We start from the raw sequence: 20203 nt of genomic DNA, 5'->3' as shown, positions 1-20203 counted from the left end.
ATCGGTGGTCACTCGGGGTCAAGTATGACCATCCTCCCTCTGGGTCTTTCTGGGTCCTCAGGTTGGTGTAGAGGCTGATTCTGGAGCCACTTTTTTTCATGCTTCTGGTGTGGGAAGATGGCTGTGCAAATTCACGTTTGCAGCGGCCTTACCCATTACCGGTGTGGGAAGATGGCAGTGCAAACTTACGTTTGCGGCAGTCTGACCCAGTACTATCCACGCAGTGTCTTTGTCCACGTCTAAGTTTGTCTTCGTTTAATAGCTGGGAGAGCTGGCACTGGATCGGCTGCTGGGGGAGCCTGGTCTGATGTGTCCGGTGGGCTCAGGGACCACGGTCCTGCCTGGAGCTGCGCCCGAGGAGAAAACACCGAGGGCAGTCTGACAGAACATGGAAGCAGGACAGGCTAAGCTAACTGCTAGCCCATGCAGAACGGCAGTTCCGATAACACCAAGGGCGATCTGGTGGTGGCTTCGCCTGGCGTTGACTGTGTTTTTGGTGTTGTCATGTGGCGTGTGGGGAGGCATGTTGAAGGTGCCTTGGCTGGGAGAGCTGGCATTGGCTCAGCTGGGGGAGCCTGGTCTGATGTGTCCGGTGCACCCAGGGACCACGGTCCTGCCTGGAGCTGCGCCCGAGGAAGAAACACTGAGGAGAGTCTGACAGGACGCGGAAGCGGGACAGGCTAAGCTAACTGCTAGCCCATGCAGACTGGCAGTTCTGACAGTCACCCTGGCATTTGCTCTCTTGGACAGTGATTTTTTGTTTTGTTTTGTTGATATGTTGGATATATGCGTTTTTTTAGCTTGGATATGTGTATTTGTCTTTGTGTTGCACTGCTGTGGGCTGGGGGAAACGACATTTCGTTTCATTTCATATGCGCAGGTGCATGGAATGAAATGACAAATAAACGTCCCTGATTCCTGATAATGGGATGATGCCTGTGCATGGCAGCTTTTTATGTGGGGTGGCTGATGGGCTGCAGCCACCACACAGTCCTTCAGTCCTTGGCAGGGGGTGGCCAGAGGCCAATGTCATGGAAAACCAAGAAGATTGGGGACCATCCTCTGTTGCAGCCTTTATCCGCCTTCACGGCTGTTGTGACCTGCAGACATCTTCCACCAGTTCCACTGTTGAGGTCTTTGTTGGATCGTGCTTCATCTGGAACCTCTCCCTTGACCTGTCCGCCTTGGGTGACCCTACCAGGAGCCAAGCTCCAGGCGGCATAGCTATTGGGATCATTGGTACACGGAAGCCTCTCCACCACGACAAGGGGACAATCCAGCGCACGCGCGCACACGCACACACGCACACACATGCACGTGCGCGCGCGCACACACACACACACATACATATACACACACACACACATACACTTCACATAAACCCTGTCTGCATCCACACAATCTTCTCATCTATGAGGTTTTCCCAATTTCTCATTTTAGCAAGACAGATATGTTGTCAGATGAAAGTTTGATTTGTCAATTTTGGGCTTGCCTTAAGCCCTTTATTCCTTTGTCTTTCTTCCTTTCCGTCTCCCTTTTCTTCTGTTAGAAGTGTTTTGTCTCTCTCACTTCTCTTAATTTCCGTCTCTCTGTTATTCTATTTCTTTCTCATGCAATCAATCTCCTCCTACCTCCCTTCTCTACTCCCCCTCTCTGCCTTTCACTTTAGCACCTGACAAATCACTTCCTCGCTCCTCTCTAAACCTATTACCGCCAATAACCTCAGGCTTTTCATGCCGGCTAGCATTGACAAAGACAGGTTCAAAGACAGGTCCCGTATTAATGCTAAGTGACTCATAGTTAGTCTGCTGTGTCCTGCTCACACTCAACAGGGAGAGGTATAGCAATGCAGATTTTTTTTTTAATATGGCGATATATACTTCCATTTTCATGCATACATTCTGCATCAAACCTGCATCTAAAGTGTTGGCCATTGTAAGAATCATACATTTATTCAACATATATTCAACATCTAGCCTACACTGATAATGCATACAGGTCCTTCTTGAATGTTGTGGCAGACTGGGCTGCAGACCTGATCTGTCCTGAGCTGGTCTAACTAACTCAGGACCAATACATTGGTTCCTCCCCCCAAAAGGAAGATGCCAGAGAGGGAGAAAGAGCTCCTCTCTACTGAAAGGACTTTTAATGGACATTTGTTATGTCTTTTTACATGGATTTCAACTCCGGTGTTTTTTTAAAGCATTGTTTTAATGAATGGGTTGTTGTGCCCTCATTTACAGTCTGCGTCTGTGTCGTGGCAGCATATTACCACGCATGTCATATGACCCGCACCTTACAAATCTGTGTCTCTGAAACAAGTCAGCTGTAATCCAGCCTTCCCTTGTAACGGACTTTGGTGGAGACTATCTCGACACACTACTACTACAACAACAACAACTACTACTACTACTACTACTACTACTACTTTCGGCTGCTACCGTTACGGGTCACCACAGCAGATCATCTGTTTCCATCTCTTCCTGTCCTCTGCATCTTCCTCTGTCACACCAGCCACCTGCATGTCCTCCCCCACCACATCCATAAACCTCCTCTTTGGCCTTCTTCTTTTCCTCTTCCCTGGCAGCTCCAAATTCAGCATCGTTCTCCCAATATACCCAGCATCTCTCCTCCACACATGTCCAAGCCATCTCAAGCTTGCCTTTCTTGCTCCAATCCAGGAACAGTCATTCCTGGTTTGGATATCTCATTCAGGAAAACAATATATTTATTTTTTTACAATCACATATTTTTCCATGCACAGAAATGTTTGTGTAGGATATTTTTCGCTGTGTAGGAGAGAATATGTATGTGTGTGTGTGTGTGTGTGTGTGTGTGTGTGTGTGTGTGTGTGTGTGTGTGTGTGTGTGTGTGTGTGTGTGTGTGTGTGTTGTATCTGGATCTCACCAAACCATTAAAAAACGTGGTGCAACTACCTGTCTGTTTTTTTCCCCCAAAACACTCTCTCTGTCTGTCTGTCTGTCTGTCTGTAGTAGGTGTGTGTAGAATGTGATGTGAACTGTTGTTTATCAGGATGGTCAAGGCCATGAGAACGGTAGATTTTAATTATTACAGAGCAATGAAGGATGTGGACATATTCACAACCATGTAGTGTTATAAAGGGTGCTGTGTTCAACCACAGAGGATGAGCTGGTTTTTGCTGCAGAGCTCGAATAAAAGGGGTCTTATCTGTTTTCCTTTTTTGTTTTTTTTTGTTTTGAGCTGTTATTGAATGACTATTGTTGGGAATGTTACAGATGTATGTTAAGTATTTGTCTGTAATTTGACAAATATTGTTTATATTGTTAAAAAGATACCAAGCCTGTTTTTTTTTGTTTTTTTTTATATAAATAAAGACTAGAGTTAATAAAACATGGGGTCCTTTCCTTAAAATTGTTAAGGAACTGCAGTCATTTGACACCCCATAAACTTGGGGTAATCTATTTACATGTGTGGTGATATGGGTGTATCCCTTAGCTATTTTTTTTTTACCATTATATTTTTTTTCTGTATAATCTATCATTTAATTTTATAATATTGTTTATTTGTCTTGCGGCAATTAAAGAGGAGTTTCCCTCCTCTCAACAGCTGAGAACATTCTGTCGCAGATCCTTCTGAATCGTCTCACCACCCTGGCCGAAGAAATTCTCCATGAATTCCAAAGCTGTTTTCGATCCCACAGAAGGACCACCGATATGATCTTTGCGGTACGACAGCTCATGGAGAAGGCAAGAGAACAACAGAACACAATGTTTTTTCATCCTTTTTGACCTTGAGAAAGCATTTGATTCTCTTCCATGAGCCATTTTGTGGGACGTGCTATCCAAATCTGGATGCCCAGACCACTTCATCCAGATGATTCACGCCCTCCATGATGACATGAAAGGCTGTGTCTGTTTCCGTGGAACCGTTTCCGAGCCTTACCCCATGGATTGTGGAGTAAAGCAAGGTTGTGTTCTAGCGCCTACATTATTTTCCATATACCTTGCTGCTCTCTTGCAGAAGACAGAGCGGTCACTTGACGGTAAAGTCAACATCCGTTACCGCTTCGATGGCAGCCTGTTCAATCTCCAGCGCTTGAAGTCTAAGAACAAGAGATCCACCAATGTCATCATTGCGCTTCAATATGCCGATGATAATGCTGCTCCTGCCATGACTCCAGAAGGTCTTCAGTCGATCACCAACTCCTTTGTTAAGGCCCATGGAACTTTTGGCTTTTCTGTGAACATCCGAAAAAACCAAAACATTTGCTGTTGTACCTCAGGACACTCTCGGAGTTCCGCTTCAAATCACCATCCATGGCCAACTTATAGAACAAGTTCCATCCTTTCAGTACCTTGGAAGTATCCTTGAAGAAACATGCAGTCTAGAACTGGATATCACCAACAGACTGAAAGCTGCCCACACTGCCTTTGGCCAACTTTCTCACCGTGTTTTTATGATTGTGATCTCAAGACATCAACCAAAATCATGGTTTACCGTGCAGTGGTTCTTTCAACCCTCCTGTACGGTTGTGAAGTGAAGCCTGGACCCTCTACAAGTACCAAATCCATAAACTAGAATGCTTCTACCCGCAAAACCTGAGAAGCATCCTGGGAATTTCCTGGCAAGAACGGGTCATCAACAATCAAGTTCTCAAAAGAGCTGATCTCCTTTCCATCAAGACGACAACGGAGGATGCCAGATGACAGACTCGCGAAACAAATTCTATACCCCGAACTGACTGAAGGTCAAAGAAAAAGAGGAGCTCCCAAAAAACGCTACAAGGACTGTATCAAGGGAACGCTGATCACCTTCAACATCAACCCTAGGAACTGGGAAAAAGTAACAAAAAATCAAAAACACCGGAGAGCTGCCTGCCTGGCTGGTTCCATCAAGGCCGAAACTGACAAACAAACGCATGCAGAAGAAAAGTGCTGCCACCAAAAAAATCTGCCAAGAACAGAGAGCCGCAGGAACAGGTCCACCTCCTACTATCCCCTGTCCACGTTGCTCCAGTCTCTTCTATTCTCACCTTGGACGGTCAAGCCATCTTCGTTTCAAGCACACACCTTAAATCTCTTGGAATGGATCCTTGGACATGAGAGATGCCAAAGATGACGACGATTTGTCTTGAGTATACAAGCTGTATTTTCTCTAATTGGCTAGGTGGCCAGGTGATGATTGTTTGGGGTTTTTTTTCTTTTTTTTTTCTATGTTGAAAAAAAAAAGATTTTTTTTTCTATGTTGAAGAAATGGAAACGAATGATCCGCTGTGGCGACCCCTTACAGGTGCAGTCGAAAGTAGTAGGTTTTTTTTTTATATACACTCACTGGCCACTTTATTAGGTACACCTTGCTAGTACCGGGTTGGACCCCCTTTTGCCTTCAGAACTGCCTTAATCCTTCGTGGCATAGATTCAACAAGGTACTGGAAACATTCCTCAGAGAGTTTGGTCCATATTGACATGATAGCATCACGCAGTTGCTGCAGATTTGTCGGCTGCACATCCATGATGCGAAATCTCCCGGTCCACCACATCCCAAAGGTGCTCTATTGGATTGAGATCTGGTGACTGTGGAGGCCATTTGAGTACAGTGAACTCATTGTCATGTTCAAGAAACCAGTCTGAGATGATTCGAGCTTTATGACATGGCGCGTTATCCTGCTGGAAGTAGCCATCAGAAGATGGGAACACTGTGGTCATAAAGGGATGGACATGGTCAGCAACAATACTCAGGTAGGCTGTGGCGTTGACACGATGCTCAATTGGTACTAAGGGGCCCAAAGTGTGCCAAGAAAATATCCCCCACACCATTACACCACCACCACCAGCCTGAACCGTTGATACAAGGCAGGATGGATCCATGCTTTCATGTTGTTGACGCCAAATTCTGACCCTACCATCCGAATGTCGCAGCAGAAATCGAGACTCATCAGACCAGGCAACGTTTTTCCAATCTTCTATTGTCCAATTTTGGTGAGTTTGTGCGAATTGTAGCCTCAGATTCCTGTTCTTAGCTGACAGGAGTGGCACCCGGTGTGGTCTTCTGCTGCTGTAGCCCATCTGCCTCAAGGTTCGACGTGTTGTGCGTTCAGAGATGCTCTTCTGCATACCTCGGTTGTAATGAGTGGTTATTTGAGTTACTGTTGCCTTTCTGTCAGCTCGAACCAGTCTGGCCATTCTCCTCTGACCTCTGGCATCAACAAGGCATTTTCGCCCACAGAACTGCCGCTCACTGGATATTTTCTCTTTTTCGGACCATTCTCTGTAAACCCTAGAGATGGTTGTGCGTGAAAATCCCAGTAGATCAGCAGTTTCTGAAATACTCAGACCAGCCCGTCTGGCACCAACAACCATGCCACGTTCAAAGTCACTTAAATGACCTTTCTTCCCCATTCTGATGCTCGGTTTGAACTGCAGCAGATCGTCTTGACCATGTCTACATGCCTAAATGCATTGAGTCGCTGCCATGTGATTGGCTGATTAGAAATTTGCGTTAACGAGCAGTTGGACAGGTGTGCCTAATAAAGTGGCCGGTGAGTGTATGTTGAGTTTTGGTTGCTGTTTTTTTGTTTTTGTAAATATAAACATTGACTTCATATATGTATGTACAATATTTTGATTGCAAAATTTCAATAAAAAAAGTGAAAAAAATGAAAAAATAATTTTCTTAAATGTGTTGTTAAATTTTTTATCAATAATTTTATTAAATTTGTTAAACAAATGTTTGTTGGATAAAGACTTTTTAAAATAAAAAAAGCTATCTCTGTCTCTCTAGGCCAACCAGTGTGAACATTGTGCACAAGTTTATCTGATGATTTTGTTTGTCTTACTAAACTGGCAAGTTGACTGGCCCATGTCTCACATTTCTAGTTTGTTTGAATGTATAATGTCGTTCCCACTTTACCAGCACGAGACAACAATCTCTCTCTTGAGCCTAGCTTTCCTTTTTTTTTTTTCTTTTTTTTTAACTTGAGCTTCTTTTCTGTATATATCCATTCCCTGCGTATAAATGACTTTCATCCAGGAAATTGGCCTTGTCTCGTCTATGTACCCCTCTTTTTAAGAATCTGGTTGGCCCACTTGATTCACAGCCTCACTGAATAAAAACTCTTGCCTCCATTCTGCTTATGCTAATAGGCTAAACCTCTGGAGGCAGCAGGAAAGTTAATAAATGTAGGGCCAATTTATAGTCCTGCATTCGTACAGATGGGCCAGGATGGGAGGTAAGTAGTTTACTATGGAGACTGTGTGTGTGTGTGTGTGTGTGTGTGTGTGTGGGTGGGTGGTAGTAGTAGTAGTAGTAGTAGTATCTTACTTGTCAACCCTGACAGGAATATTAAGTCTGTGGAAGACACAGCTGCTGTGTGGGAGAGTTGTTTGTTTTTTGTTTTTTTTTTTTTCTGGAGAAGGTTTCCAAACACAGAATCCATCAAACTTGTGAACATTCAGTTTGGTGTTTAACTTTCCCAGCAAGCTGGCTCTCTCTGTGTCTCCGTCTCCTTCCACCACTCTTTCTCTGCGTCTTTAACGCTTTAGTTTTGCTAATGGTTTTTTTGGTGCCAACAGCTCCTTCAGACGCACACGTCAAACAGACGGGCCTGAGTGAACATTTTACTGCTTTGTTTGAAGGCAGTGGGACTGGAAAATAAGTGAACGTTTCATTAATGTAAGGTAAACAATATCAGTCCACACAATGACAAATTTGCTGTATAAGTCTTCCCCCCCTTTTTTTTTCTCCCCAATTGTATCCGGCCATCACCCTACTCTTCCAAGCTACACTGGTCGCTGCTCCACCCCCTCTGCCAATCTGGGGAGGGCTGCAGACTACCACATGCCTCCTCCAATACATGTGGAGTCACCAGCCGCTTCTTTCCACCTGACAGTGAGGCGTTTCACCAGGGGGGACGTAGCGTGTGGGAGGATCACACTATTACCCCCCAGTTCCCCCTCCCACCTGAACAGGCGCCCAGGACACATACCCACATCCAGCTCCACATCCGGCAGACACGGCCAATTGTGTCTGTAGGGACGCCCGACCAAGCCGGAGGTAACACGGGGATTCGAACCAGCAATCCCCGTGTTGGTAGGCAATGGAATAGACCGCTACTCTACCAAGACGCTCAAGCTGCATAAATCTCAAAATTGGGGGTAATTGTCCTGCGAATGTGAACTGTGAGAGCCTCCCATTAAAACAGCAACATGAGAATCACCTGTATTTTGTTGGCTTCATGGAGCTCGCATCGCACAACATTGACATTGACAGTGCACATACAGTATACTCACATTTTAAGCAGACAAGGGCTAGAGACACACACACACACACACACACACACACACACACACACACACACACACACACACACACACACACACACACAGAGTCAAGTGCATGGATGTATTCTTTAAGCAGCAGTGTTTCTTGATGGACTGTCATTTGGTAAAACCTCTCTTTCCCCTCTCAGTCTCGCTCACCGTCACTCCATACAGCCTTTAAAACCCCTCCCCTGAGTGTGTATGTGTTTTTTTGTTGTTGTTGTTGTTTTCTTGTGTACTGTATCAGTGAAAGAGTTTGAGTGTCCCATCCTCAAGGTTTTTTACTTGTCGGAAAGGTATCTGCCTACATTTTATATTTCAGCATAGCATTATTTGTGGTATCACTGGTCCTTCTCACTTTGTGCCATCTCTCAATCCATTTATGTTGTCCTTCTCTCCCTCTCACTCTTTCCCAGCTTCCACCCCTTTTAATTCTTATGGCTGTTCTTGCCGTTTGTCCATCCCAGCTATCCCTCTCTCTTCCCCTTTTCTCCCAAACCTGATCTCCATACGAAACATCTCAGGTGAACATCTGGAGCGATTACCCCGGCTGACTTACCGTGAGGGCATCAGCCCCACTTCTAGTTCAAAACCCACACTAACTGGCTGAGGAACAGCTTCTTCCCCAGAGCTGTAGCTTCCATTGCCCCCCCCCCAAAAACATACACACATCTGCCTATAGCTGCTAACGACTAACTGCTACTAAAGCCACTGCAATATGAACATCTATGTGCAATAATCCCATGCACTATTTTGAACTTTAAAAGCCACTGCTTTCTTTTATTGTCTCATTATTATTTTTTACTACCTCACTTGTTTATACTAAATGTTGTTTGCACTCTTTTTAAAAAAAAAAAAATTACCTTGTCTAGTGCTGCTGGTCTGAGAGTCACCAAATGTAATTTCATTGTGTGTGCACAATGACAATGAAGTATCTTCTCTTATCTTCTATGACCGCTGTCATGACAAAGCAGCCGACATTACAGAAGTCAGGGGTCACGGCCCGTTGGCAGGAGTGATGCACTCCTGATAACAAAATATTCCTCTGACCCTAGAACGATCCCAAGAAATCCATCTTTTCACCCAGATCTCTGCTACTTCATCTGGCTTCGCCCTACTCTCCCTGTTCGCCAGTTCCTTCTGTCTCCCCTCTTCTCTGTACATCTCTCTTTTCACTCATACTCTTCCTTTCTCTCGCTTTTTTTTTGGGAGGGGGGGGGGTTCCCTCTTTTTTTCTCTCCAATTGTATCCAGCTCATTACCACACTCTTGCAAGCCGTCCCGGTCGCTGATCCGGGGAGGGCTACAGACTACCACATGCCTCCTCTGATACATGTGGAGTTGCCAGCCGCTTCTTTCACCTGACAGAGAGGAGTTTTGCCAGGAGGACATAGCACGTGGGAGGATCACACTATTCCCCCCAGTTCCCCCTCCCCCCTGAACAGGTGCCCCAACCGACCAGAGGAGGCGCTAGTGCTGCGACCAGGACACATACCCACATCTGGTTTCCCACCCGCAGACACGCCCAATTGTGTCTGTAGGGACACCCGACCAAGCCGGAGGTAACACAGGGATTTGAACCAGCGATCCCTGTGTTGGTAGGCAGGGGGAATAGACCACTACGCTACCCGGACGCCCACTTTTCTCTGTCTTTTAATCTCTCTCTATTCCCTGCCTTAAAGGTACAATCCTTAATTCAAATGTAAACAAAAGACGTCCGGGTGGCGTGGCGGTCATTGTATCATTGTAGCATTATAAGCTACAATGACAAAATAAAGTAGCTTGTATATACCTCAGTTTTATATGATCAATCAAATCACAGATTTGGCCTTTAAGGCTAATTAACGTCCAGGTGTCCTTCACATTTAACACTCATCGCTCCACAGAAAGGACGTGTTTTTGTGAGAAAAACTGTGTTTCTTCAACGTTGTGCGCCTGCAGAACTGTGTAGTGTGTCGGACACTGACCAGGTAGTCAAGCAGTACACGTGGAGAGGAAATTAGTGATGCCTAAAATATCACCTGTTCCTGTAGACAGGATAAAACTCTACACTAATCTACAGTATCAGTGCAAGATGCTCTCTCTCTCTCTCTCTCTCTCTCTCTCTCTCTCTCTCTCTCTCTCTCTCTCTCTCTCTCTCAGCCTGAGGCACTGTCTGTCTGTGTGTCTGCTTGCCTATAATTTAGTGTGATTTTGTGTGTGTGTGTGTGTGTGTGTGTGCGTGCGTGCGTGCGTGCGTGCGTGTGTGCGTGTTGTAGGGCATTCAGGGAAACATTTAGATGCCCGTTGGTGAGCTCTGGGATTTGATGTGTGGAGCCTGTACTAATTGGAACAATGATAGGAGATGAGAGACTTACATTGGAGTGATGTCACCCCAGAGGAAGTGAGTGGGTGGCATGGAGCGAGAAAGAAGGAGAAAAAGCAAGGTTTAAAGAGGGATGTAGCGAGAAAGGGGGAAGAAAATTAATTTCGCACAATTTCTGAGAATGGAGGAGACATAGGGGAGAGAGAGATAGAGAAGGAGAGGATGAGAGAGAAGGGTGTATAATGTGTGTGTGGTTGAGAGAGAGAGCGAGAGAGCAGAGCCATAAAGAACAAAGGAGGTGTAAGATACAAAACTGTTTTCTAAATCTGAGAGAGAGAGAGAGAGAGAGAGAGAGAGAGAGAGAGAGAGAGAGAGATATGCTCCCCTTGTGACTGTTGATGGACAGGTGGAGCTCAGTAGAACACAAAGAGGATTAACTAAACCTGCCAGAGAGACGGGTTTCCCTCCATGGGATCAAGCTATGAAAAACTGTCCCTCTCATAAAATGTAAATGAAGTTTCATTCTGAGGTACGCTATCTGCCGTTCGAAAAAAAATAATACCACCCCAAGCAAAACGAGAAAATTATTTGGTTTTTTTTTTTGAAGGAAAAGTAGATAAATGAAGTCTTTTGATTAAAAGCACGTATTTTTTTAAACTTGTCAAGTTAAGAAATATAACCTTAAAGAAGCGGCTGTATGGACATTTCACTGTTCAAATACCCATGACACTGTTTCTTAAAGGTGAGACGAAAGGAGCCACCAAAAAAAAAGAAAAGAAAAAAGATACATAAATAGATAAAATAGATGTTTGCACAGACTGTATCAGTTTCTCAGCAGTTAGTGTGCTGTCACTACAGAAAAGTCCATATTACAGACAATGTGTACACAAAGTGCTATGTTGAGCTACCACATCCTGCTACAAGTGGATGCATCTGAATGTGATTATTACAGAGCCCCTCAGTGGTCACCTCAATTTTTGTTGTAGTCTGTTCACCTGTTTTACTACAATGAGCGAACGATTTACTACAATGAACAAACGATTTACTACAACGGGCAAATGCTGTAGTAAACGAGCGAACGATTTACTACAATGAATGAACGTTGTACTACAATAAGTGAACGAGTTACTACAATGGGTGAATGTTGTACTACAGTGAGTGAACAATTTACTACAACGAGCAAACGTTGGAGTAAACGAGGGGACGATTTAATACCATGAGTGAACGTTGTAGTAAATGAGCGAACGAGTTACTACAATGAGTGAACGTTGTACTACAATGAGCAAACAATTTACTATGACAAGTGAACGTTGTACTACAATGAACAAACAATTTACTACAACGAGCGAACGTTGCAGTAAACGAGTGAACAATTTACTACAATGAATGAACGTTGTACTACAATGAGCAAACAATTTACTATGACAAGTGAACGTTGTACTACAATGAACAAACAATTTACTACAACGAGCGAACGTTGTAGTAAACGAGCGAACAATTTACTACAATGAATGAACGTTGTACTGCAATAAGCGAACGAGTTACTACAATGGGTGAATGGTGTACTACAATGAGCGAACAATTTGCCACAACGAGCGAACGTTGTATTACAACAAGGTAATTAAATAACAACATAATACATAACATAATAAGGTAATAAAACTACAACATTTGCTCTTTGTAGTAAATCATTCACTCATTTTAGTACAACATTCACTTGTTATAGTAAATCGAGCGAACAAACTACAAGAAAAAAATTTGACGTGACCAATCAGGGGCTCCGTAGATTTTGAACATGATTCAGGTAAAAATAAGCCAGTAGAGCAATTAAGGGATTTGGGAGACTATCATTTGGCTGCAGGTCTCCAATACAGAATGTAAGCATTACAATCACACCACTTAAGCAGAAAAATCACATTTTCATAGCATGTCACTGTGAAAACATCCTACATGATTTCAAATAAGGCATAAAAACCAAGCAAAAATTACTTCCAAGTTATGGTTGGTTGCTCATTCATGTGAGACAATTTGAGTAATCCATTTCAAATCATGCACGCTGTATCTAACTCAGGAGGGCAAACATCTCATCTCATCATCAGCTGCTTCTCCGGGGTCGGGTCACAGTGGAAGCAAGCTAAGTAAGGCACTCAAGACGTCCCTCTCCCCAGCAATGCCCTCCAGCTCCTCCTGGGGGATCTCAAAGCGTTCCCAGGCCAGATAGGACATGTAATCCCTCCAGTTCTGGGTCTACCCCGGGGTCTCCTCCCAGTTGGCCGTGCCCAGAAAACCTCCAAAGGAAGGCACCCAGGAGGCATCCTAATCGGATGCCAGAACAACCTCAACTGCCTCCTTTCAACTTGAAAGGAGCAGCTGCTCTACACTGAGCTCCCACCGGATGTCAAAGCTCCTCACCCTATCACTAAGGCTGAGCCCGAAAAAGGGAAACCGAGGCCCCCTCCTGGAGCCAGACCTGGGAAGGGAGCTTGCCAGCAAGCGTCTGGTGGCTGGGCCTTGGCCCATGGGGTCCAGTCAGGCCCCAGCCACAAAAAACAACATGTAGCCACCACCCCGTGGACTCACCAGCCGTAGGGATGAGCATTGGGGTAGGGTGCAATGCAGGCCAAGCAGCAGGCAAAATCGGGGACCAGGGCGTGCCAACTTCCGGCATCGCAGACTGGTCCTCGGGACGTGGATTGGCAAACATTATCCATGTTAAATTATTTCTTAAAAGATTCTAAAATCTTAAATGAATTTGAATACATACCAATATATTAGTGACTATGTCATAAGATGTAGCATGCTTCATTAATACTTTTACTGATATTACATCATGCATATATTGATATGCAAATGCATTTGCACAAACGCACAACTGCTATTCTTGGACAGCAAATGCTGATAATTACTGAATGTTTCTTCCCCTTTTTATGCATGACGTTCTCTCATCAAAGTATCTGGGTTGTGGTGGCGGTGCAGGCCCACGTGTTTTCAGTCTGCACTTTCCCCTCATCTACCCTGGACCCAAACAAACTTAAGCTCCACAATGATTGGATTAACTCAGTTCCAATCAAATCAGAAGTTCCATGCTGATCAGATTTAGGTCTGCAGTCATTCAAAGCACAAACATTTATAAGCGCAGGGGCACCTATGCTTTCAAACACATGTAGAGACAGACACACAACATGAGCGCACTTCCACAAAAATACACACACATGCTCATGAATTCAAGCTTGCGTATGTGCACCCACACATACACAAGTGCACACACACACGCGCGCGCGCACACAAATCGCATCTTAATTCAAGAATGCGAGTAAACGCACTCACAATCCTCCCCTCATTGGGAGAGTGTTGTGAGAGATCTAGTGCATTCCAGAGGACGATATTACATCACAGTACCAGCTGGTACATTGTACCGCTCACCAAATGGAGTTTCCGTGGTTACGATAGTGGAAAATTACAACAACCCTCTCAGGATTACACAGTATTATGGAAATTCAGAGACCAACCTCAACTTGTGAATGAGTTATTAGAGGGGAGTCGTCGCTGGAATTACAGAGTGTGTAATGATCAACCAATTGATGGCTAATGGAAAGATTAAGTCTGGGAGTGGAGATTCCCAGAGATAACACAGTGAAAGTAAAAGCTACAAGAACCTATCATTACCGTAAATGTTATTATATTATTCCTTTTCCTGCGATGTTTAAACACCCGTGGGGGAGACTTTGAAAGATGACAGGGGTTTTGAATATTGTTGGGTCATAAATGAATGCAGTGTATGTGTTCATACTGGTCCAGTCTACAGCACAGAATTTAAGACTTGCTAAGTGCCACACACACACACACACACACACACACATACATATATATATATATATATATATATATATATATATATATATATATATATATATATATATATATATATATATATATTCAGTGTTGTACCTTTAATGACACTTAGCCCCAGCTATTTAAAGGATGTAAGACGGTACAGATCATGTTTCTTGCTCAAGGACAGTTTGACACAACGATGACTTGAGTTCAAGTCATCCAGTTCAGAATAACCTCAGTAATAACCATCACACCAACTTTTGAGAGGAATCAAATTCAGATTAGAGTTTAATTATCATGGGCACTTAAGTGCCGAGTATTTCTGAGATGTGTCTTTATGCACACTCAATAATCCAGGGAAGGAAATCACAGAAGTTTGAATCAGTTCATCTGGACACAACGTTAATAGAGAGAAACGTGTCATCACTCATCTAAGTGACCTCTTCAGTCTCAACTGACTGCAGGTACCCCACCCTTATAAACAATACAGTGGCATAACGACCGAAAACAACGATCGGCGCCCTGGCCACTCCTTCAAGGATGAGATTGTGCACATCCTTGATAGCGAGGAGCGCTGGTTTGAACAGGGAGTCAAAGAGGCCATCTATGTGAAGAGGGAACAACCATCCCTGAACTGATGGGCGGGCCGCTAAGAGTACTTCTGTCATCATCTTACAATGCTGTGATTGCAACCATTCCCAAATCCTCTGTGAATAGCACATGTTCTCTGTAACTCTAGTTAATGGTCATGGCAATCTGCATATGAAACTGACTGTTGTTCTCAGTCGTTATGCCACTGTATTGTTTATAAGGGTGGGGATACCTGCAGTCAGTTTAGACTGAAGAGGTCACTTAGATGAGTGATGAAACGTTTCTCTAAATAAATGCTGTGTCCAGATGAAATGATTCAACTTTCTGTGATTTCGGGAAAAAAAACTTTATTGGACCAGTTTGTTACTGGTCCTACTAATCAAAATACTACACTGGTGTTCAGAAATGTGATGATGGGCACTTTTGGATATGGGTAGCTTTTTGTATTTGATTCCCAGCATATAATCACAGCAAATACAATCATGTGAGAACTAAGAACGTATTACCATACAGATTATGGAAACTCACCCCGTTTGCTTTGCTCATGGCCTGGTAGTAGATGTTGTATGTTTTGGCCGGTGACAGCGGCGGATTCCAGAAAGCACCATAGCTCTTGTTGTCGCCCACAGTAAAAGGCTGCACCACTGTGAGGCTGGATGGGGGAAGCTCAGCAGCGATGTAGTACGCAGAGTCCAGGATAGAGGCATTTCGGAAGCTGACGGGAGCAGGGAAACACTCCGGGGCCTCCGTGGTGGCGCGGCGGGTCTTGGACTTGCGTTCCTCCTTTACGACCAACTGGTAGGAGCTGGAATCAGTAAAAGAATCCCATCAATCCCTTATTAAAGCACATAATATTACAGAACTTCAATTAAACTTTTTCCCTTGGTTCCTTCCATTTATCTGTGACAGTTAGCCCCATTGTTTTGAACCTTACAGGAAGTGTCTATTACAGTCAGCCGGTCAGCAAATGTTCACTGGCCCACCAGGTCATAAAATGAAAATTAACTATTAGCCTTTAGATTGAATGTACCACGAAACACCAGAGGGGAGATATGTCAGTTGGGTAGCAGAGAGGAAAAGATATCAGACTTGCCAACTTTAACCTTTTCTGTCTAACTATTCAATGATGACTCGACTATTTTTCTTTTCTTTTTTGGGGGATTTTCCCCCTTTTTCTCCCCAGTTGTACTTGGCCAAATTACCTCGCTCTTTCGAGCCATCCCAGTTGCTGCTCCACCTCCTCTGCCAATCAGGGGAGGGCTGCAGACTACCATATGTCTCCTCCGATACACGTGGAGTCGCCAGCCGCTTCTTTTCACCTGACAGTGAGGAGTTTTGCCAGGGGGACGTAACGCGTGGGAGGATCATGCTATTCCCCACCGTTACCCCTCTCCCCTGAACAGGCGCCCTGACCGACCCGAGGAGGCGCTAATGCAGCGACCAGAACACATACCCACATCCGGCTTCCGACCCGCAGACACGGCCACTTGTGTCTTTAGGGATGCTCAGCCAAGCTCAAGGTAACACGGGGATTCAAACTGGCGATCCCCATGTTGGTATGACTCTATTAACTTATCGCTGTTAACATAAGTTAGTTAGTTAACATCATTAATCCCATCCATTCAAACCTTACACTTATTAAACTGTTTTTCCATCTGTTACCCTTTCAATTTAACTCTTCCCCTGAACTGTTTTCATTTCAACCTTACCTTAACCATTTTCCCTAATGGTAATGTAGGTGTTCCCCCTTTGATTGTGGCTTAAATTTGGAGCAACACATGAAAGAGTCAGTCCAGTCCTGCTTTTAGCACTTCTGTAACATTTCTTAAATGGGTCATGGCCAGGTTACTGAGAAGGTCATTCAGTCCTCTGTAACGTCCACTCTGATTAATGCAACACTCTGTACTGTTCTCCCTCAGCTCTTCCCTTTGCTACACTACTGACTGTAACAAAAGGCATGTCCTGTATTGCTCCTAAGACAGCCTCCCTACACTGGTTACCAGTGTTTTAGAATTTATGATACGTTTCTTTTATTTACTTTACAAGGCATTGAGTGGTAAAGCTCCACGATAGGTCGCCAAACTTTCATGTAACGGCTCATCTGGCCAAGGCCTTTTTGTTGTTGCCTCCTACTCAAGTCAAAAGGAGACGAAGCTTTTGCAGTTGTGGCCCTTGGTTGGTGTAATAGCCTATGGGTGGGGTTGTGCACTGGGGGGAGGAGGAGTAGGGGTCAGTGGAGGCAGGATGGCGTGCATGTGCATGGATGGGAGGGGGGACGATGGAGCGGTGGGGATGCAGAGAGTGGAGGTGGCGAGGACGTATGGGAATGAATACTTGGGGTCAGCTGTTTGGGGTAGCGGGGAGTGTGGCGGGGAGTGCGGCGGGGGGTGGGGAGGGGAGTGCGGGCAAGGTGGAGTGGGTGGAGAGGCATGTCGGGAGTAATTTGCGATGGAGGGGTGCCAGTGGGAGTTGAAGGGAGGGTTTGCAGGACGGCTGTGGGACTGGCTGTGTTGTATGGTTTGGAGACACGCACTGATGGGGAGATGGGAGGAGGCACTGGAGGTGGCGGAGTTGGGGATGCTGGGATTTTCGCTGGGGTGACGAGGAGGGACGGGATTGGGAATGGGTGTTTTGGAGGCGGGGCGGGAAGGGTGGGTTTGAGATGGTTTGGACATGTGTAGAGTGATGCTGGGTGAATTGGGAGAGGGGTGTTAGATGTGAAGCTGCCAGGGAAGGGGAGGGGCAGGGAGGAAGTTTGTGGGTGTGGTGGAGGAGGACATGTGGGTGGCTGGTATGGCGGAGAAGGATGCGGAGGGCGGGGGGAGATGGAGGCGACTGTGGCGACCCATAACATGTGCAGCTGAAAATAGTAGTAGTAGTAGTAGAATGACTGGATGTACTTAAAGGATGTCTCAAAACTTACTTTTATGATGTGTTATTCTGATCTTAAATCTATTATTGTTGCTGTTTATACCTAATTGATTGTTTTTACTGTATATTATATTGTCTATTTAATGTTTTCAAACTGTGCTATAAAAGTAGCAGTCATTATTGCTAATTACAATTACTTTTCTGTAAAAATATATCTATTCATTTTGACAGCAAAGGACATCACCAGCAAAGTTAAAAATAATATTTTTTCTTTAAGTTTTGTTTACAAGGATTTCGTTAAACAAAACCCCTGGATCATTTAACTTTAAAAAGGAGCGGCAGAAGATCCCTTGTACTGTGCAAAAATAAACAGTGTTAAAATGGTGAACATTAAAGTGTGTGTGTGTGTGTGTCTGTGTGTGATCAAGCATCCTTTTATGGTTATACACTATAATGGGCACTTATGTACACTCACCGGCCACTTTATTAGGCACACCTGGCCAACTGCTCGTTAACGCAAATTTCTAATCAGCCAATCACATGGCAGCAACTCAATGCATTTAGGCATGTAGACATGGTCAAGACGATCTGCTGCAGTTCAAACCGAGCATCAGAATGGGGAAGAAAGGTGATTTAAGTGACTTTGAACGTGGCATGGTTGTTGGTGCCAGACGGGCTGGTCTGAGTATTTCACAAACTGCTGATCTACTGGGATTTTCACGCACAACCATCTCTAGAGTTTACAGAGAATGGTCCGAAAAAGAGAAAATATCCAGTGAGCGGCAGTTCTGTGGGCGAAAATGCCTTGTTGATGCCAGAGGTCAGAGGAGAATGGCCAGACTGGTTCGAGCTGACAGAAAGGCAACAGTAACTCAAATAACCACTCATTACAACCGAGGTATGCAGAAGAGCATCTCTGAACGCACAACACGTCGAACCTTGAGGCAGATGGGCTACAGCAGCAGAAGACCACACCGGGTGCCACTCCTGTCAGCTAAGAACAGGAAACTGAGGCTACAATTCGCACAGGCTCACCAAAATTGGACAATAGAAGATTGGAAAAACGTTGCCTGGTCTGATGAGTCTCGATTTCTGCTGCGACATTCGGATGGTAGGGTCAGAATTTGGCGTCAACAACATGAAAGCATGGATCCATCCTGCCTTGTATCAACGGTTCAGGCTGGTGGTGGTGGTGTAATGGTGTGGGGGATATTTTCTTGGCACACTTTGGGCCCCTTAGTACCAATTGAGCATCATGTCAACGCCACAGCCTACCTGAGTATTGTTGCTGACCATGTCCATCCCTTTATGACTACAGTGTTCCCATCTTCTGATGGCTACTTCCAGCAGGATAACGCGCCATGTCATAAAGCTCGAATCATCTCAGACTGGTTTCTTGAACATGACAATGAGTTCACTGTACTCAAATGGCCTCCACAGTCACCAGATCTCAATCCAATAGAGCACCTTTGGGATGTGGTGGACCGGGAGATTCGCATCATGGATGTGCAGCCGACAAATCTGCAGCAACTGCGTGATGCTATCATGTCAATATGGACCAAACTCTCTGAGCAATGTTTCCAGTACCTTGTTGAATCTATGCCATGAAGGATTAAGGCAGTTCTGAAGGCAAAAGGGGGTCCAACCCGGTACTAGCAAGGTGTACCCAATAAAGTGGCCAGTCAGTGTATGTCTCAATGTATGTTTCACTATCTGTTTTTTAATGGTTTTGCTTGTGTGTGCAGTCTCTTTCAAATGAGTGTGTGTTTGTGTGTGTTACTGAGTGGGCTGTGGCAGGTGTATGCGTGTCTGTGTGTGAGTGTAATCGTGTGTTTATGCACTCTAAAAAGAGCCATCTCCCAGTGTGTGTGTGTTTCCATTCTGCCCTGAGAGGCTTCATGAATGGCTGAGGACACCTTTTGCAGTCGGGACAAATGCACCGGCCCTCCATAATTACCTCCATCCTCAACGCCAAGAACTCACTTCACAATTATATGCAATTAGGGAAATGTATGTTTCTATGAAGGGGTCTGTGGCCAATTATCCACAGCCCGTGTTTGGCAGCTTTCATCAGAGATAATTGCGGATGACCGAACACAAGGCTCTCTTTCTCCTCTTCTCTCAGCCCTTTCTGCTTTTATCCCTGCTGGTGAAATATCCATTTCAAATTAATGGCTTTCAGGGGCTGAACGAGTGATGGAACAGGGCCCCCGTACCAGGAGTGGAACGGGAGTTACTTTTAATGTGTGGATTTGGGTCTGCGTGTGTGTGTGTGTGTGCAAACATATTCATGCACCTTCTGT

The 20203-nt window shown here is 44.8% G+C and overlaps 1 protein-coding gene across 1 annotated transcript in view; it reads right to left on the bottom strand.

Moving 5' to 3' along the window:
• The window catches only part of ptprt (protein tyrosine phosphatase receptor type T), a 442632-nt gene that overhangs the window by 212796 nt on the left and 209633 nt on the right, over nt 1–20203 (bottom strand). The window contains exon 13 of the mRNA XM_056300890.1: nt 15558–15834. Coding sequence (XP_056156865.1) covers nt 15558–15834 — 277 coding nt within the window. The remainder of the gene's footprint in view (nt 1–15557; nt 15835–20203) is intronic.

The sequence above is a fragment of the Lampris incognitus genome, chromosome 2 (assembly GCF_029633865.1).
Source record: "Lampris incognitus isolate fLamInc1 chromosome 2, fLamInc1.hap2, whole genome shotgun sequence".
Taxonomy (NCBI): domain Eukaryota; kingdom Metazoa; phylum Chordata; class Actinopteri; order Lampriformes; family Lampridae; genus Lampris; species Lampris incognitus.
Note: the sequence above shows the minus strand (reverse complement) of the source record. Positions and strands in the feature narration are given on the sequence as shown.